General features: G+C 43.3%; 3 protein-coding genes across 4 annotated transcripts in view; 2 read left to right on the top strand and 1 right to left on the bottom strand.

The window, feature by feature from the left end:
* The window catches only part of LOC122612097 (neogenin), a 34,476-nt gene extending 25,225 nt beyond the window's left edge, over positions 1 to 9,251 (top strand). Inside the window, exons 2-10 of one of the 2 annotated variants that reach the window (XM_043785480.1) lie at positions 2,627 to 3,829; positions 4,453 to 5,086; positions 5,565 to 5,847; positions 5,913 to 6,122; positions 6,179 to 7,509; positions 7,572 to 7,816; positions 7,877 to 8,057; positions 8,707 to 8,840; positions 8,902 to 9,251. In XM_043785480.1, the coding sequence (XP_043641415.1) occupies positions 2,627 to 3,829; positions 4,453 to 5,086; positions 5,565 to 5,847; positions 5,913 to 6,122; positions 6,179 to 7,509; positions 7,572 to 7,816; positions 7,877 to 8,057; positions 8,707 to 8,840; positions 8,902 to 9,131 (4,451 nt within the window). In that variant the 3' untranslated portion in view covers positions 9,132 to 9,251. Of the gene's footprint in view, positions 1 to 2,626; positions 3,830 to 4,425; positions 5,087 to 5,564; positions 5,848 to 5,912; positions 6,123 to 6,178; positions 7,510 to 7,571; positions 7,817 to 7,876; positions 8,058 to 8,706; positions 8,841 to 8,901 lie in introns of both variants that reach the window. The other variant, XM_043785479.1, reaches the window with a different exon arrangement.
* Positions 8,089 to 8,677, top strand: LOC122612099. The gene has a single exon (XM_043785483.1). The coding sequence runs from the start codon at positions 8,199 to 8,201 to the stop codon at positions 8,610 to 8,612; it is 414 nt and encodes a 137-aa protein (XP_043641418.1). The 5' UTR covers positions 8,089 to 8,198; the 3' UTR covers positions 8,613 to 8,677.
* A 977-nt stretch (positions 9,252 to 10,228) lies between the features above and the next one.
* Positions 10,229 to 10,915, bottom strand: LOC122614449. Its single transcript, XM_043789011.1, has 3 exons — positions 10,685 to 10,915; positions 10,436 to 10,603; positions 10,229 to 10,378 (listed from the first exon to the last, which is right to left on the bottom strand). The coding sequence occupies exons 1-3, from the start codon at positions 10,913 to 10,915 to the stop codon at positions 10,229 to 10,231; spliced, it is 549 nt and encodes a 182-aa protein (XP_043644946.1).
* Positions 10,916 to 14,236: the final 3,321 nt, after the last annotated feature.

Genomic DNA, 14,236 nt, shown 5'->3' with positions numbered 1-14,236 from the left:
TAATGCGCCTTTCCTAAGCTTCGAAGGGCGCACCAAACTTGCATTTGCACAAAAGTCTAGGTTTTATCTTTTGCAAGTGCGGAATAATTATTATAATAATAAAATCCGCAACTCCGTAATTAATTGAGCTCTTTCAGCATCCCGAAACGCAAATCAATATCTCTTTGCAATTACAGTTTTAATGAAATGCCACTTCAAATCGAGCCTTTTGTATATAATTGGTTTAATTTATTAATTATGCTTTTTTTCCATGCATGTGTGTGAGTGCATGGGCGTGGCACCACCCCGCCCCCACTGTCATAATTAAAAGCGTCCAATAGATAACGAGACATGGAAAAACGGATGGAAACGACTTTCCATCGCACTAAAAAACTGAAAACGAAAGAGGGAAATAAAACCAATTGACACAATTTTTGGTTTTTTTTTTGAGCAGCGATAGCCTCTTCTCCCCTCCGACTTTCGAAATTGTATCTCCCTTTCTCTATTTATCTGCTGCCAAAGAGGCGTACAATAAAAATCAATTCGAGCAATAAAGTTTTTAATTGGATTCAGCTCCCTGCTGCTGCGAAGAAGCCATAAAACCCGAATAGTAGCGAGATGTCTCCATTTGATTTAGGACCAGACATTCTCCCCGAATAATTGTTTAATAAGCTTTAAAAATTCCACAAATATATGTACATATATGCAACCCCGTGGCCAAAATGCGGGTCTGTGCCTCGAAATTGAGTTGCAGTTGCATGAAAAAAATGGAGAACAAAAGGGGTGAAAAGTGCAGGTAGCAGTTGAACTGCAGCTGTCTGAAAGTAAACTCACTCGAATTCTAGATTTCATGCAGCTCAGTTCACCTTGACAGTTGACGGGGGTTAAAAGTGTCATATGTACATATATAGCAGGGTATATATGGTAAATTATATAGATCAATTACGCGCCCATTTCTTGTCTTTATGCCTGCATGTTTGTCTTAACAGCTCCTAAAAGCCGGGCATAAACAAAAGCAGACATATCGAAGGTAAGAGGGGGGAAAATGCTTTAAAAAACGCAATTTCATCAAGTGAAATGTGCAAGGGAATAAAAAAGAGTTGAGGTTCGGCTCCATCAAACCAAGACCCCAAAAGCAATAACCGTAAAAGCCACACGTTGAGTCTGAAATACTCGAATAAAATGAGAAATACACGGAACACTCACGCGGCCAGCTGCGGAGGATTGTAAGTAGTTTAGCCTAATAGAATTGAGTCGAGTTAATATGGAAGCCCAAACCCCCTGCACAGTGTTCGCATAACTCGGCTCCAACTTTCGCTCAGAACTTCAGGCCACTTGGAGGAGGTGGAAAAAGGGGTGGAGGGCGGAAACAAAGCGAATAAATGGCAGGCATACTTCTGTGGAATTCCTGGCAAAAGACCTAAGTTCACGGACGGTCAGCGGGAATATGGAAATGTGATTCTGATCCGCAGGGAAACAGCCCAGCAGTCCAGAGCAGGTGCAGTCTGTATCCTAAATGCCAAGTCCGGAGTTCTGAGTCCTGATTCCTGACTCCTCGCACACTGAATTGCAATGAAATGTAATGTGTAATTCATGACGCATAAGTCGCTTGTACAGCTGAATAAATCTCGTAAATTAAGTCATCATTCCAGCGGCATTTAACTCACGCTTCTCTTCGTCGAAGCTCGATGTCTAATTAAGGTTGTTCCCATTTATATATAATTTATTTCGTCCAGTGATGACTCAAAAAAATTTCTATCTAGGCTTTTAGCATTGCTGTATTATTTAGCTTGAATAGAGATTAAAGTCGAATATTTACACAGCTCGCAAATATGTTTTTAAAGTAAAGTTTAGGCATTGAAAATCTCTCGTGTATGTATTATGTCATATAATCAATATAAATTAAAAACAATTGGCTATCAAGCTTAGCTTTTAATGGCTAAAAGTCCCAGCTCTTGCAGCCCGTCTGTATCACCTTTATCCTCGGCATCTAAGCCTTTGAGGATATCAGGCAAGGAGCCCCTTGCATTACCCGATTTTTCTTTCAGGCATGTTGGGTTATTCATTGGCAGGTCCTGCCACCCTCTCATGCTCCGGTGCCATGGCATTCAGATGGTCCTCTATCCCGTCGAGCCCAGCCAAAGTGGAAATGCAAATATTTGCGTGCCTCCGGCGACCCCTTTGCAATTCCCTCAGACTCAGACTCCGCCCCTGCCTTCGCCGCTGCATGCCTTCGAGAGAGAGTTGGCCTTTGTAGCCTCAATTATTCAGCCATGTTTACAAGTTGACAGATTGCAGAAGCTGCCGTTCCTCGAGTGGAGGCACACTCCGGTAAACTGGGGGCGTCCGACTTGAGCCGTAGCACAAACCCCAAACGCCTGTGCCCACGCCACTCGGAAAAAAATCTAGTTCCATAAGGAATTGGGTATCATTGTAAAGAATCATATACAAGCTGTATGACGGCATCCTCCCATTATCTGTTAATAAAACGGATCTATACATAATCCCATAATAAATGGTTAACCAACAAAAACATATTAAAAAAGAATTAATTTATTGGCCTTTATTATATATACTCTACTATATACTAGCACTTTATTCTGGCAGTGCATTAATATCAACCACTCTGTTCACTCTTTTTTTGCAGCGCTCTCGTTCACCTTGGAGCCGCAGGATGCCGTGGTGCCCGAGGGCCACTCGGTGCTGCTCCAGTGTGGGGGCACTGCATCCACGGGACGCGCAGGCAAAGGCAAGGCCAGCTCGCCCAGCTCAGTGAGCATCCGGTGGCGAGGACCTGATGGGCAGGACCTGGTCATCGTGGGCGACACGTTTCGCACGCAACTGAAGAATGGATCACTCTACATCAGCTCCGTCGAGGAGAACCGTGGACTGACGGGAGCCTACCAGTGCCTGTTGTCCGCCGAGGGCGTGGGCAGCATACTCAGTCGACCCGCACTGGTGGCCATTGCCCGGCAGCCAGATCTGAATCAGGACTTCCTGGAGACCTACCTGCTGCCGGGTCAGACGGCCTACTTCCGCTGCATGCTGGGCGAGGCCAACTGGCAGGAGGGCGTTAAGCACTCGGTGCAGTGGCTCAAGGATGACCTGCCACTGCCCGTGGACAAGTTGCGCATGGTAGTGCTGCCCAACGGAGCGTTAGAGATCGACGAAGTGGGCCCATCGGATCGGGGGTCCTACCAGTGCAACGTGACTTCCGGCAGCTCCTCGCGGCTAAGCAGCAAAACGAACTTGAACATCAAGAAACCCAGTGAGCCGGGTGCCGAGAACTCAGTGGCTCCATCGTTCCTGGTGGGACCTTCACCGAAAACCGTGCGGGAGGGCGACACCGTCACCCTGGACTGTGTGGCCAACGGAGTGCCAAAGCCGCAGATTAAGTGGCTGCGAAATGGCATGGATCTGGACTTTAACGACCTGGACTCGCGCTTCTCCATCGTTGGAACGGGCTCGCTGCAAATCTCCAGTGCCGAGGACATTGATTCAGGGAACTACCAGTGCCGCGCCAGCAATACGGTGGATTCTCTCGATGCTCAGGCCACGGTGCAGGTGCAGGAGCCACCTAAGTTCATCAAGGCGCCCAAGGATACCACTGCCCACGAGAAGGACGAACCGGAACTGAAGTGCGATATCTGGGGAAAACCAAAGCCCCTTATTAGGTGGCTCAAGAACGGAGATCTCATAACGCCCAATGACTACATGCAGCTGGTGGATGGTCACAACCTGAAGATCCTCGGACTCCTCAACTCCGATGCTGGCATGTTCCAGTGCGTGGGCACCAATGCCGCCGGCAGTGTCCATGCTGCAGCTCGTCTGCGGGTCGTTCCGCAAGGAGGTGAGTGGAATTTCTGGAGATGTAGCCAAAGTAGAACTAGCTCGGTGTCCAGTATTTGTGCCGCTTAAACGATTGGCGCCTCTTGTAGGCCTGTAAATTGACCCATTGAAATTCAAAGCCGAAAAGCCCAACTCCTCCTGTCTCACCTTGTTGTACAAATATCCTTTCATTCATCCTGCTTTTGTAAAATAATTTCCTATGCGTCTATGTGTGTATTGTTTGTATAGTGATAAATTAAATTACTCAGATTATTTTATCTTCAAATATGGAAATCTCTTTTGTTTGAATGGTTTTAAACTTGCTCACCATTCAGCAGATTAACTGCACACATTTAATAGGTTTAAACAATGTAAGCAGTCAATCGGCTTAAGTGAAGTGAATACATTATTTATTGAGCTCACAAGAGAGATTTCATTACACATTATTAATATTTAACCACATGAAATGAATTTTATTAATTTCGAATATAATTTATTAACTTATTGTTTATTTCGTTTGTTCTTTTATTTCCTTTATCCTCGCCTCATTTCCATTTAATATCACCCAAATCACCCCAATCACAACCATCCAACCACCAACAAATCCCACTCCCAAAGTGAAAATCAAAAAACGAAAATCCCAAGGCCACTCCACCAAATCCCTCCAGACCTTTGACAATCTGACCAAGCGTCGCAAACCCTTCAATTCGGGTGAGCAGCTGCGAACCAAGTCCGGCGGCAGTTTTCCCTTTCCGGACGAGGACGATGACCTAGACGACGACGACGCTGGTACGACACGACTGAGGATGCCTGCCGGAAAGCTTCCCAAATTTGAGCAGCCGCTCAACGACCGCAGATTCAATATCCTAAATGCGGGAAGTGCTTTGCCGCTGGAGAACCAATCCAAGAGTTACGAGGACGATGACGATGACTATGACGAGGACGATCCAGCTAAGGAGGCTCTGCTGGAGGCCTACAAACAGGGCGAGGACGCACAGAAAATACTGGACTCCTGGCAGCCGGCCAAGAGCAAGAAATCCCAGCAGCAAAAACAATCCCCTGCTTCCCCAGATTCCCCCGAACAGGATCCGAGTGCTCCGCATCCAGGTGCCAAGCCGTTGGACAGCGGACTCCAGGCCCGATTGCCCAGCCAGCCGCGCGATCTGGTGGCCCAGATAGTGAAGTCCCGATTTGTGACCCTCAGCTGGGTGGAACCACTCCAAAACGCCGGCGACGTGGTCTACTACACGGTCTACTACAAGATGAACAACAGCGAGAGGTGAGTGGCGGGAAATCATCGCATTGCCCGCATAATTATCATCCGCTCCATTAGCCAGCAATTAGCAGAGATTAACCCTGTTTGCATAGTTAGCCAATCGCCCAACGGCTTCATCTCCTCAGCGAAGCGGAAATGATTTTGCTTTCGATTGAATCTAGCTTTCTGTCTGGCTTCCATCCTGTGGCCATTTCCTGCCCGCCCTCAAACAAGGTGTTTGAGTGAGAATTGCAAATGAGATTGCAGAAATTCATTTCTCTTAGAAAAACGAAATCCTTCAAAGAATATGTAACTATCCTATAAAAGCACAATATTTTATGACATATCTTTTCTTGATAATTACTTAACGTTTTTGAAAAATAGGATTATACAAAGAATAGGATTATACAAAATTAAGATTATATATTTCAGAATATAATAACAATTGAATGTAATAACTTTATTATGGAATTCAATAATTGAATGTTTCAAACCATTTTAGGGAGCAAAAAATGGTTACCAAGTCTCATGACGATCAGCAAGTCAATATTCAATCGCTGCTGCCCGGCAGAACCTATCAGTTCCGAGTGGAAGCCAATACCAATTTCGGCAGCGGCGCATCTTCTGCTCCACTAGAAGTGAGTACCCAACCGGAGGTGAACATTGCAGGTCCACCACGCAGCTTTGAAGGATATGCCCGTAGTCACAAAGAGATCTTCGTCAAATGGGAAGAGCCCACGGTAACCAATGGAGAGATACTCAAGTATCGAGTCTACTATTCCGAGGTGAGATACAAAAGACTTCTAGCACTATAAACATAATGCTTACATGCCGACCATCTTACTTACAGAACGACAGTGGTGCTGATTTATATCACGATAGCACTGCTTCGGAAGCCATTCTTACGGAGTTGCGTCCCCACACGGATTACGTGATTTCAGTAGTGCCTTTTAATCGAAACGGAATGGGTGACTCCTCCGCAGAGATCCGTGTGAAGACGTTTTCCTCCACGCCGTCGGAACCCCCTAACAATGTTACTCTGGAAGTGACCAGCTCCAGTGTAAGTAGATATGAAGTCCAAATACATTTCACGCGTTAATTATATTACCACAATAGTCCATAACCGTCCACTGGGAGCCGCCTGCAGAGGAAGATCGCAATGGCCAGATAACGGGCTACAAGATTCGCTATCGCAAGTTCAAGGACGCACCCCAGGTGAAGAGTACTCCTGCCAATATTCGTTACTTCGAGTTGAGCAACTTGGACCGCAATGCCGAGTACCAGGTGAAGATTGCTGCAATGACTGTGAACGGATCGGGACCTTTTACGGAATGGTATCGTGCCAACACCCTGGAGAACGATCTAGACGAGACCCAAGTTCCGGGCAAACCCATTTGGATAAGCATTCACCCTGGTGCCAACAATATTGCGCTGCATTGGGGTCCACCACAGCACCCGGAAATCAAGATACGCAACTATGTGTTGGGCTGGGGCCGTGGAATTCCCGATGAGAACACCATCGAGCTAAAGGAGACTGAGCGCTATCATGTACTCAAGAGTCTAGAGTCAAATATGGATTATGTGGTGTCGCTAAGAGCTAGAAATGTTAAGGGCGATGGTCCGCCTATTTATGACAATATCAAGACACGCGACGAGGAGCCTGTGGACGCACCGACTCCTCTAGAGGTTCCGGTCGGTCTGCGAGCTATCACCATGTCCAGCTCCTCGATTGTGGTCTACTGGATTGACACGATGCTGAACAAAAATCAGCATGTAACCGATAATCGCCACTATACGGTTAGCTATGGCATCACGGGATCCAATCGCTATCGCTACCACAACACCACGGATCTCAACTGCATGATAAATGACCTGCGACCCAATACGCAGTACGAGTTTGCAGTTAAGGTGGTCAAAGGGCGCAGAGAGTCCTCCTGGTCGATGTCTGTATTGAATAGTACATATCAGAATGTTCCGGTTACTCCGCCTCGCGAGGTTACTGTACGCTTGGATGAGTTGAATCCGCCCACGGTGATCGTCCAGTGGATCCCTCCAAAGCATACTCTTGGTCAGATAACCGGGTACAATATCTACTACACCACCGACACCACGAAGAGAGATCGCGACTGGGCAGTTGAAGCATTTGCCGGCGAAGAAACTATGCTCATGCTTCCAAATCTGAAACCTTACACCACGTACTACTTTAAGGTTCAGGCCAGAACCACCAAGGGGACTAATAATGCTCCCTTCTCGGCTCTAGTATCATACACCACAAGTGCAGCCGTCACCATGCAGGAGCCTGACACCATTGCCAAGGGAATCGACAACGAGAAGCTGCTGTACATCATTATAGCAGCCACTGCTGTGGTGTTACTTGTGGTGCTCTTGGGCGTCCTATTGCTCTGCCGACGTAAGCCACAATCTTCGCCAGAACACACAAAGAAGAGGTGGGTTTCTAAAAACCATATTATCAACATAGCTTAACTAACTAATCTTTATGCATTTGCAGCTACCAAAAGAACAATGTGGGCGTGCCCAAGCCACCAGATCTATGGATACACCACGATCAAATGGAGCTGAAAAACATAGACAAGGGCTTGCACACTGTGACACCCGTCTGCAGCGATGGAGCCTCGAGCAGTGGTGCCCTCACCCTGCCACGATCCGTGGTGCACAGCGAATACGAGGTGGAGACGCCAGTGCCAGGTCATGCCAATTCCCTGGACAAGCGGTCCTATGTGCCAGGATATATGAGTGAGTCACAGCCACCTCTTCGTAAGATGACTCAAAATTAAAGCCACCTTTCTTCAACAGCCACTTCAATGAACGGAACAATGGAGCGACCTCAGTACCCGCGCACCCAATATAGCCACCAAAATCGATCCCACATGACCATGGAGGCTGGTCTCTCGCAGCAGAGTCTCACCCAGCCGCAAAGCAACTCGATGGCGCAGACCCCGGAGCATCCTTACGGAGGCTACGATGCCAACTTCTGGTAAGTAAAGTGGGCGGTGCTTTAGTTGGGTTTTTTAGTTATCGGCTCTCCCATTGGCATGTGAACACATTTCGGAGATAGAAATTCTACAAAATTCCCCTAGTTTTTGATCTACGCTGCGAAGAAGGCCAAGATACGAGAATGTGCTCAAGGACGCGTTGGGGGCGGATCGATCCCAGCTTGCAGGTCAACTTGGTGCACGGACCGTCGAGCAGGGTAATCAAGCTTGACAACAAAACGCTGCCACGGCGTGTCGAGCAGCAGCTCCTGCTAATGGCTTCGCCCTCGCCGTTCCTCAATTTTATGAACAAATTCCGCTTGGACGAGATCCTGATTAACCATCAGTACAAGGGCGTCTACAGCATGCGCACCGCGGCCACCATCACCGAGTTGGCCACCTACACGTGGAACGTGATGTCCGTCACCGATCGCCAGCCGTACATCCGGTTGGCCCGGCTGGCGCAGCAGATTCAGCAATCGCGGAAGCTGCGCTTTCTGGGCCACTGCAGTCGGTCGGTGGCCAAGAGGAGTCCCCAATGTCCCATTGTTGTTTAAACCCGTCTTGGTTTTTGTTTAGTAGCATCCAAAAGTTTTGAATAAATATAAATTCTTCCATTAAATGGTATCCTATTTTGCCAATATTTTACAGCAACGCGGGAAATGCGGCTGCAGGCAATGGATGTGTGTCCACCATTGAAAGTTCTAAGCGTGGTCATCCTCTGAAGAGCTTCAGTGTGCCGGGTCCACCACCCACTGGTGGAGCCACCCCCGTTAACAAGCATAGTGAGTATTTTTAGCAGTCCAATCAAAGTACAATAACTCATCTCAATGCAATCATCTGCAGCTCCCGCCGTCACAATACGTCCACAAAACCAATCGCCCTATAAGAAACCATCTTTCTCGGCTGCCACGCCCAATCGTCTTCAGGGCGGTGGCTCGGTAGTGCACTCAACCGATGAGATTCAAAGACTTGCCCCCAGCACATCCACCGAGGAGCTTAACCAGGAAATGGCCAATCTGGAGGGCCTCATGAAGGATCTGAGCGCAATCACGGCCAACGAGTTCGAGTGTTAACACTGAAGCCGCCTTAATAATGTCCGGCTGGCTGAAAGTATTAGTCGTCAAACAGTGGATGTTAATTGTTTTTTAGTTTCTGTTTTATTTAATTAATTTAACTCGAATTTGTGAATTGCAGTGAACCGACTTGAATTGTGTTCCCCTCAAGGGAGGTCCGTTTAGTTTAAGTTAATCAAATGTGCGATATATTAGTGACCGAAAAGAACTGTAAATACGAACGACGCCGCCATATACATTTTTAAGTCTAGATACACACATTCATACCTATAAATATAAATTAGGAATAGTTAATTATCAAATAAGAAGAGTGTAAAAAAGGGGACAGAAAACAGAGTAAGAAATTGGACGAACAGCGTCTATTGTGCAGGATCGGTTCTGTCTCTAAACTGTCACACGACATTTCATATTTATCAATCTGCATCATCTTAATTTAATCCGCAACCGAGAGCGGATAGTCTAAGTCTACATACATATGCCATTCTATATTCATATGCAAGCAGCATCTTAGCTAAGTTTCATACTAGTAAAGACCCTAAGAACGTACTTTTATGCTATTATAACCCAATCAAACAATCAAAATCATTCTATCTAGACTTGTCCCCAAAAGTGTTCTTCTATTTTGTTTGTCCATTCATACGCATGAGTTTGATACGTGCCATTCAATGATTTTACGCCAATCCAACACAACTACTTAAGCTATAAAGTCAAGGTCTAGACTAAGCCAGCAAAGCATTTACGATTTAAACTATACAATTATTAAAAGGTGGTATTGCATTGTCTGTTTTACCACATAGGGAGTAATAAAACTTTTTTAAAAGATTTTGATGTGTTCAAAGTTTTTATTGCCAAGAAAGTTTACTGTTTTTATGCGTTGTTCACCAAAAACACTGTATCTAACATTGCTTTGCACAACAATCTCATTAAACTCAGCAAAACATTTCAAGAAACGCAAATGCACAAGAAAGGCATTCGCAAATTGTGAAATTTTTATTGTATTGAACGTAAACTTTGTAATCAAAAGAAAATTGCTAAATATATAAAGAATATGTGAAAAGAAGTCTCGTTTCGCTTGTTTATTAATGGTTGGATATATTTTATTCGGCTCTCTCTATAAACATGGTCACCTGTACCCTCCAAACTTTGTAGGTTGCAAATCGAAGTTGTATTTTATAGTCGCCTTGCGGTAGAGGCAAATTCTTGAGGAAATCATCTGAAAACTCCAAGTTATCCACAATAATGTCGTGCTATGTGGGTGTAGAAAATAAGTCATCTTCACTGCACTTGGTGTATCTTTAACTTACGTTGTATGGACACGAGTGATTTAAATTCGATCGCGTCATAATGGCATTCATAACGAGTCCTTGAAACGACAAAACATTCGAATTTCCTAATAGCTGGCAGAGGTCTGCGCTGACATTGTACAAAAACGGACGAAATCCATTGTAGCGGCGGTAAATGGACCAATTAATCTGGGACAATTTTCAAGTACATTAGAAATGTGAAAATGTGAAAAGTGAAAATAAGACGAGTTTGAAGCAATATTAACTCACCCAACCGTTGTCTATAGGCAGTTCAGACAGCTTTACATATATGTCGGCTCCAACGCGACCTCTTCCCAGTAAATTGAGTTTGCATTTCTTAAAAGCTGCATACGTATCATTGTAGGACTCGCACTGCATATTGGTAAATCGGGACTTCGACCGGCATTCGATTCTTAAACTCAAGCTGCATAAAATAGCAGCGGTTATTAGAAGCAATCTCCTGGATACAAGTGCCACCATTATTGCAAGTAGACTACATGTTGCAAAAGCAGCTATTTTTTGGGTTCAAAACTAATGTTTATTTGTAATTGAAATCATTAGCTATAGCTCATTGATTTCGTATTTGGTTTTCGAATAATGTTATTATAATCAGCGTGTAATAATTTGTGAAACTAGTTGATTTCCTCCACCCAAAAGGAGAACGGTACTTTTTAATGTTCATTCTATTTTGATTCCCAGATTAATTCAAGCGTTTCATGTTAAGCTTGCTGTATACTTTTGGGCTTATCTTAAATATTGCCTCTGCCATTTGATCATTTGGACAAACTATGTTTAGGGTTCGGAATAAAAGGCCCGTATTGCTATTACTTAGCTCAAGCCTTAGCCACTACATTAGTTGCATTTAAGGGGGGGGGTAGGGTTTTAAAGGGAGAAAAAAACAGGTTTTTACAGATTTTTTTTTGGGCGCACGGTGAAAGTAAATTTATTTCTGATTATTGTACATTAAAGAGTAGTAATTAAACTATATTCTGTGAAATATTGGTTGAAAAATATTGAAAATTGACCGAATGGCAGCAATTCTTCGCAGGCGTCTCAGAAAAAATACATTTTGCGGTGCACGTCATACCTCAGCACTGGATAATCTGATATGAAATACCCAAAGTTTTTCCATCAATTTTTATAGAATAGCCCCTAGAGGGGCTAGGTATCCCTGTCCAGTTTTTCAATTTTTTTTATAATTTTTGAACTTTTTACAAAACTTGAAAGTGAAAATACCGATTTTTGGCCAAAGTTCATGACTATTGTTGTTAATAATAATAAAAAAAAAAAATCAAAAACGAAAAAATCTCGACAGGGTTACCTCATAAATTATGTAAGGAAATACTGTAAAAAATTTGAGAACGATCGGTTGAATAGATTTTGAGATACAGAGTGCACCGACTCAAAAAACATCGATTTGAGAAAAACGTGTTTAAAGTTTTTGTTGCTGTCTTCCCCGCTCAGGGATTACAGCTCAGGTAGTCGTTCGAGACCCGCCTACTTACAAAGCTATATCTTTGTGAGTTTTGCTCCGATTGACTTCCTATTTACAGACAACAATCTTGAGTTACTATACTTTCATAATATGCAATAAAAAAAATTACTTTTTTTGAACCTTTGAAAAAAATTATGAACAGCGACTGATTTAATTTTCGTTCGCACGTGTCAGGTCGCACACGCATTTCAAAGTTATTGTTTACAATGAGCGACGGGCGGGAATCTTACTGACCCGCGGGTCAGGAAATTATGCATCTCTGAACACAACAATGCGAAAAAACCTTTTTCAGTAAGTGCACTGCCCTTCACAGTGATTTTTATGTGTTACACAATTATATAGCAACAATAAGTTTCTCACTTTGCTATATATAACAAGAGAGAACGCTATAGTCGAGTTCCCCGACTATCTGATACCCGTTACTCAACTGGTGGAAGTGCAAAGGAGAAATTTCCACACTGACAGTTTTTGGCGGTTTGTGGGCGTTAGAGTGAGCGTGGCCAAAAGTTTTTTTCAAATCGATAGAAATTTACAATACTAATACAAAAATGAAAAAATATCAAATCATTTTTCAAAAGTGTGGGCGTGGCAGTTTTGGGCGGTTTGTGGGCGTCGTAGTGGGCGTGGCAACATTAATCGACAAACTTGCGCTGCGTCGATGTCTCTGGAGTCTGTATGCTTAATCTCTACTTTCTAGCTTTTGTAGTTCCTGAGATCTCGACGTTCATGCAGACGGACAGACGGACATGGTCAGATCGACTCGGATATTGATCCTGATCAAGAATATACATATATACTTTATATGGTCGGAAACGCTTCCTTCTGCCTGTTACATACTTTTCAACGAATCTACCCTATATATACCCTTTTAATCTACGAGTAACGGGTATAATAACGCCAGTATCATCCTTGTGTTGTGTCTGAATATGACATACATGTACATGTACATACATATATGTATGTAGCCACTAGCTATCGCCAGTGAGGAGTTATTTCTACAACATGGAGATTTTTGATTTGGGATGTTTGATTTTGGGCAAGACTCGCTTTGAAAGCTGGTATCGTGCTTAAATATTGATTTAATGACATTTAATATTTTTAGGTATCACAAGTCAGCGCAAAAGTATATTTTCTTTAAACAAAGATGTTTAGTGTGATTAATTTGTATTCAACTCTCTAAGCAATTATATTTCTTACAGGTTTGTATTACAGTCCTGTGGGATGCCAATCGAGGTTGAAAGGCTAAGTAACAATAGGGTAGCAATGCGACGGTTACTGTTCCATGACCTCGGATTATCAGCTTTAACTTCACCATATATGTATGTACATATGTATATAGCTTTCTTGTGATGTCTCGAGATTTTATTATTATAAGACGAGCTCGCAGCTCTTATGTCCCTTTTCTTGGTGCCCCAATACCAGACTTTTAAATGGCATCCCGAATCATGTGGGCGAAAGGGCCAATCCCGACAATAGCGATATGTTGGATCAGTTCGAGGAATATGAAGTACGTGTGCAGAGAGCTATCGACGGTTTTAAGCTATTTGAACAGTCTTTTGGATGTAGCCGAAGTAAGCCTTAGCACGAGAAATGTCGGTTGTGTAATGTATATGGGCTAAGAAATATACATTTTTTGATAATACTCTCATTATTTGAGGCATAAAGGCAACTATTTTTTCGCAAAAAAGTTATATATATTTATAATCACAACATTGTGTATTACAAAATTACGTTTGAATAGTTTTTTCTAATTTTAATCGTAACGTCAGAAAAATTTTGACGTTTTTCATTCGCACTTTCACCAGCTGAGTAACGGGTATCTGATAGTCGGGGAACTCGACTACACGTTCTATCTGGATTTATTTCTTAGATTTTGTGTGTCTATTATTTAAAAATTAGTTTTTAACTATTCATAGTCAAAATAATCTGAATCGTCCGAATCCTCGTTATCAGAATTAAATTCTAAATCGAAACCACTCATGTTTTTTTCGTACGAATAAGAGACGTTTAAGATTGACTCATCAATGTCTTCCACCTGCAATAATATCATTTGAAATATTTTGAAAATTCTATTACCCTTGGGATACTTACATGAATATTCGGGTAAAGCGTTGCACTAAAAATACTTAGCTGTAGCGGTTTCTGATTTGCGGGATCTCTAATAGATTTCAGAACATTGTTTACCTGGCTGACTAAGTCTAAAGCCGCCCCTTTATATAATCCCAAATCGACCCGATCGAGCTTTATACAATACCGAAAAATTGGCAAAAAGCTATCGCTATTTAATTGACATATATCAATTATAC

This window comes from Drosophila teissieri, chromosome 2R, assembly GCF_016746235.2.
Source record: "Drosophila teissieri strain GT53w chromosome 2R, Prin_Dtei_1.1, whole genome shotgun sequence".
Taxonomy (NCBI): domain Eukaryota; kingdom Metazoa; phylum Arthropoda; class Insecta; order Diptera; family Drosophilidae; genus Drosophila; species Drosophila teissieri.
This window is presented reverse-complemented; position numbering and strand designations above follow the sequence as displayed.

What these genes read in the sequence shown, in the direction of transcription:
- LOC122612099 (XM_043785483.1), top strand. Translation starts at nt 8,199, where the DNA reads ATGTGCTCAAGGACGCGTTGGGGGCGGATCGATCCCAGCTTGCAGGTC.
- LOC122614449 (XM_043789011.1), bottom strand. Translation starts at nt 10,915, where the DNA reads ATGGTGGCACTTGTATCCAGGAGATTGCTTCTAATAACCGCTGCTATT. An exon ending in TGCCTATAGACAACGGTTGG is followed by an intron (nt 10,604 to 10,684) that starts GTGAGTTAATAT and finishes AAATTGTCCCAG; the next exon opens with ATTAATTGGTCCATTTACCG. An exon ending in ATCACTCGTGTCCATACAAC is followed by an intron (nt 10,379 to 10,435) that starts GTAAGTTAAAGA and finishes ACACCCACATAG; the next exon opens with CACGACATTATTGTGGATAA.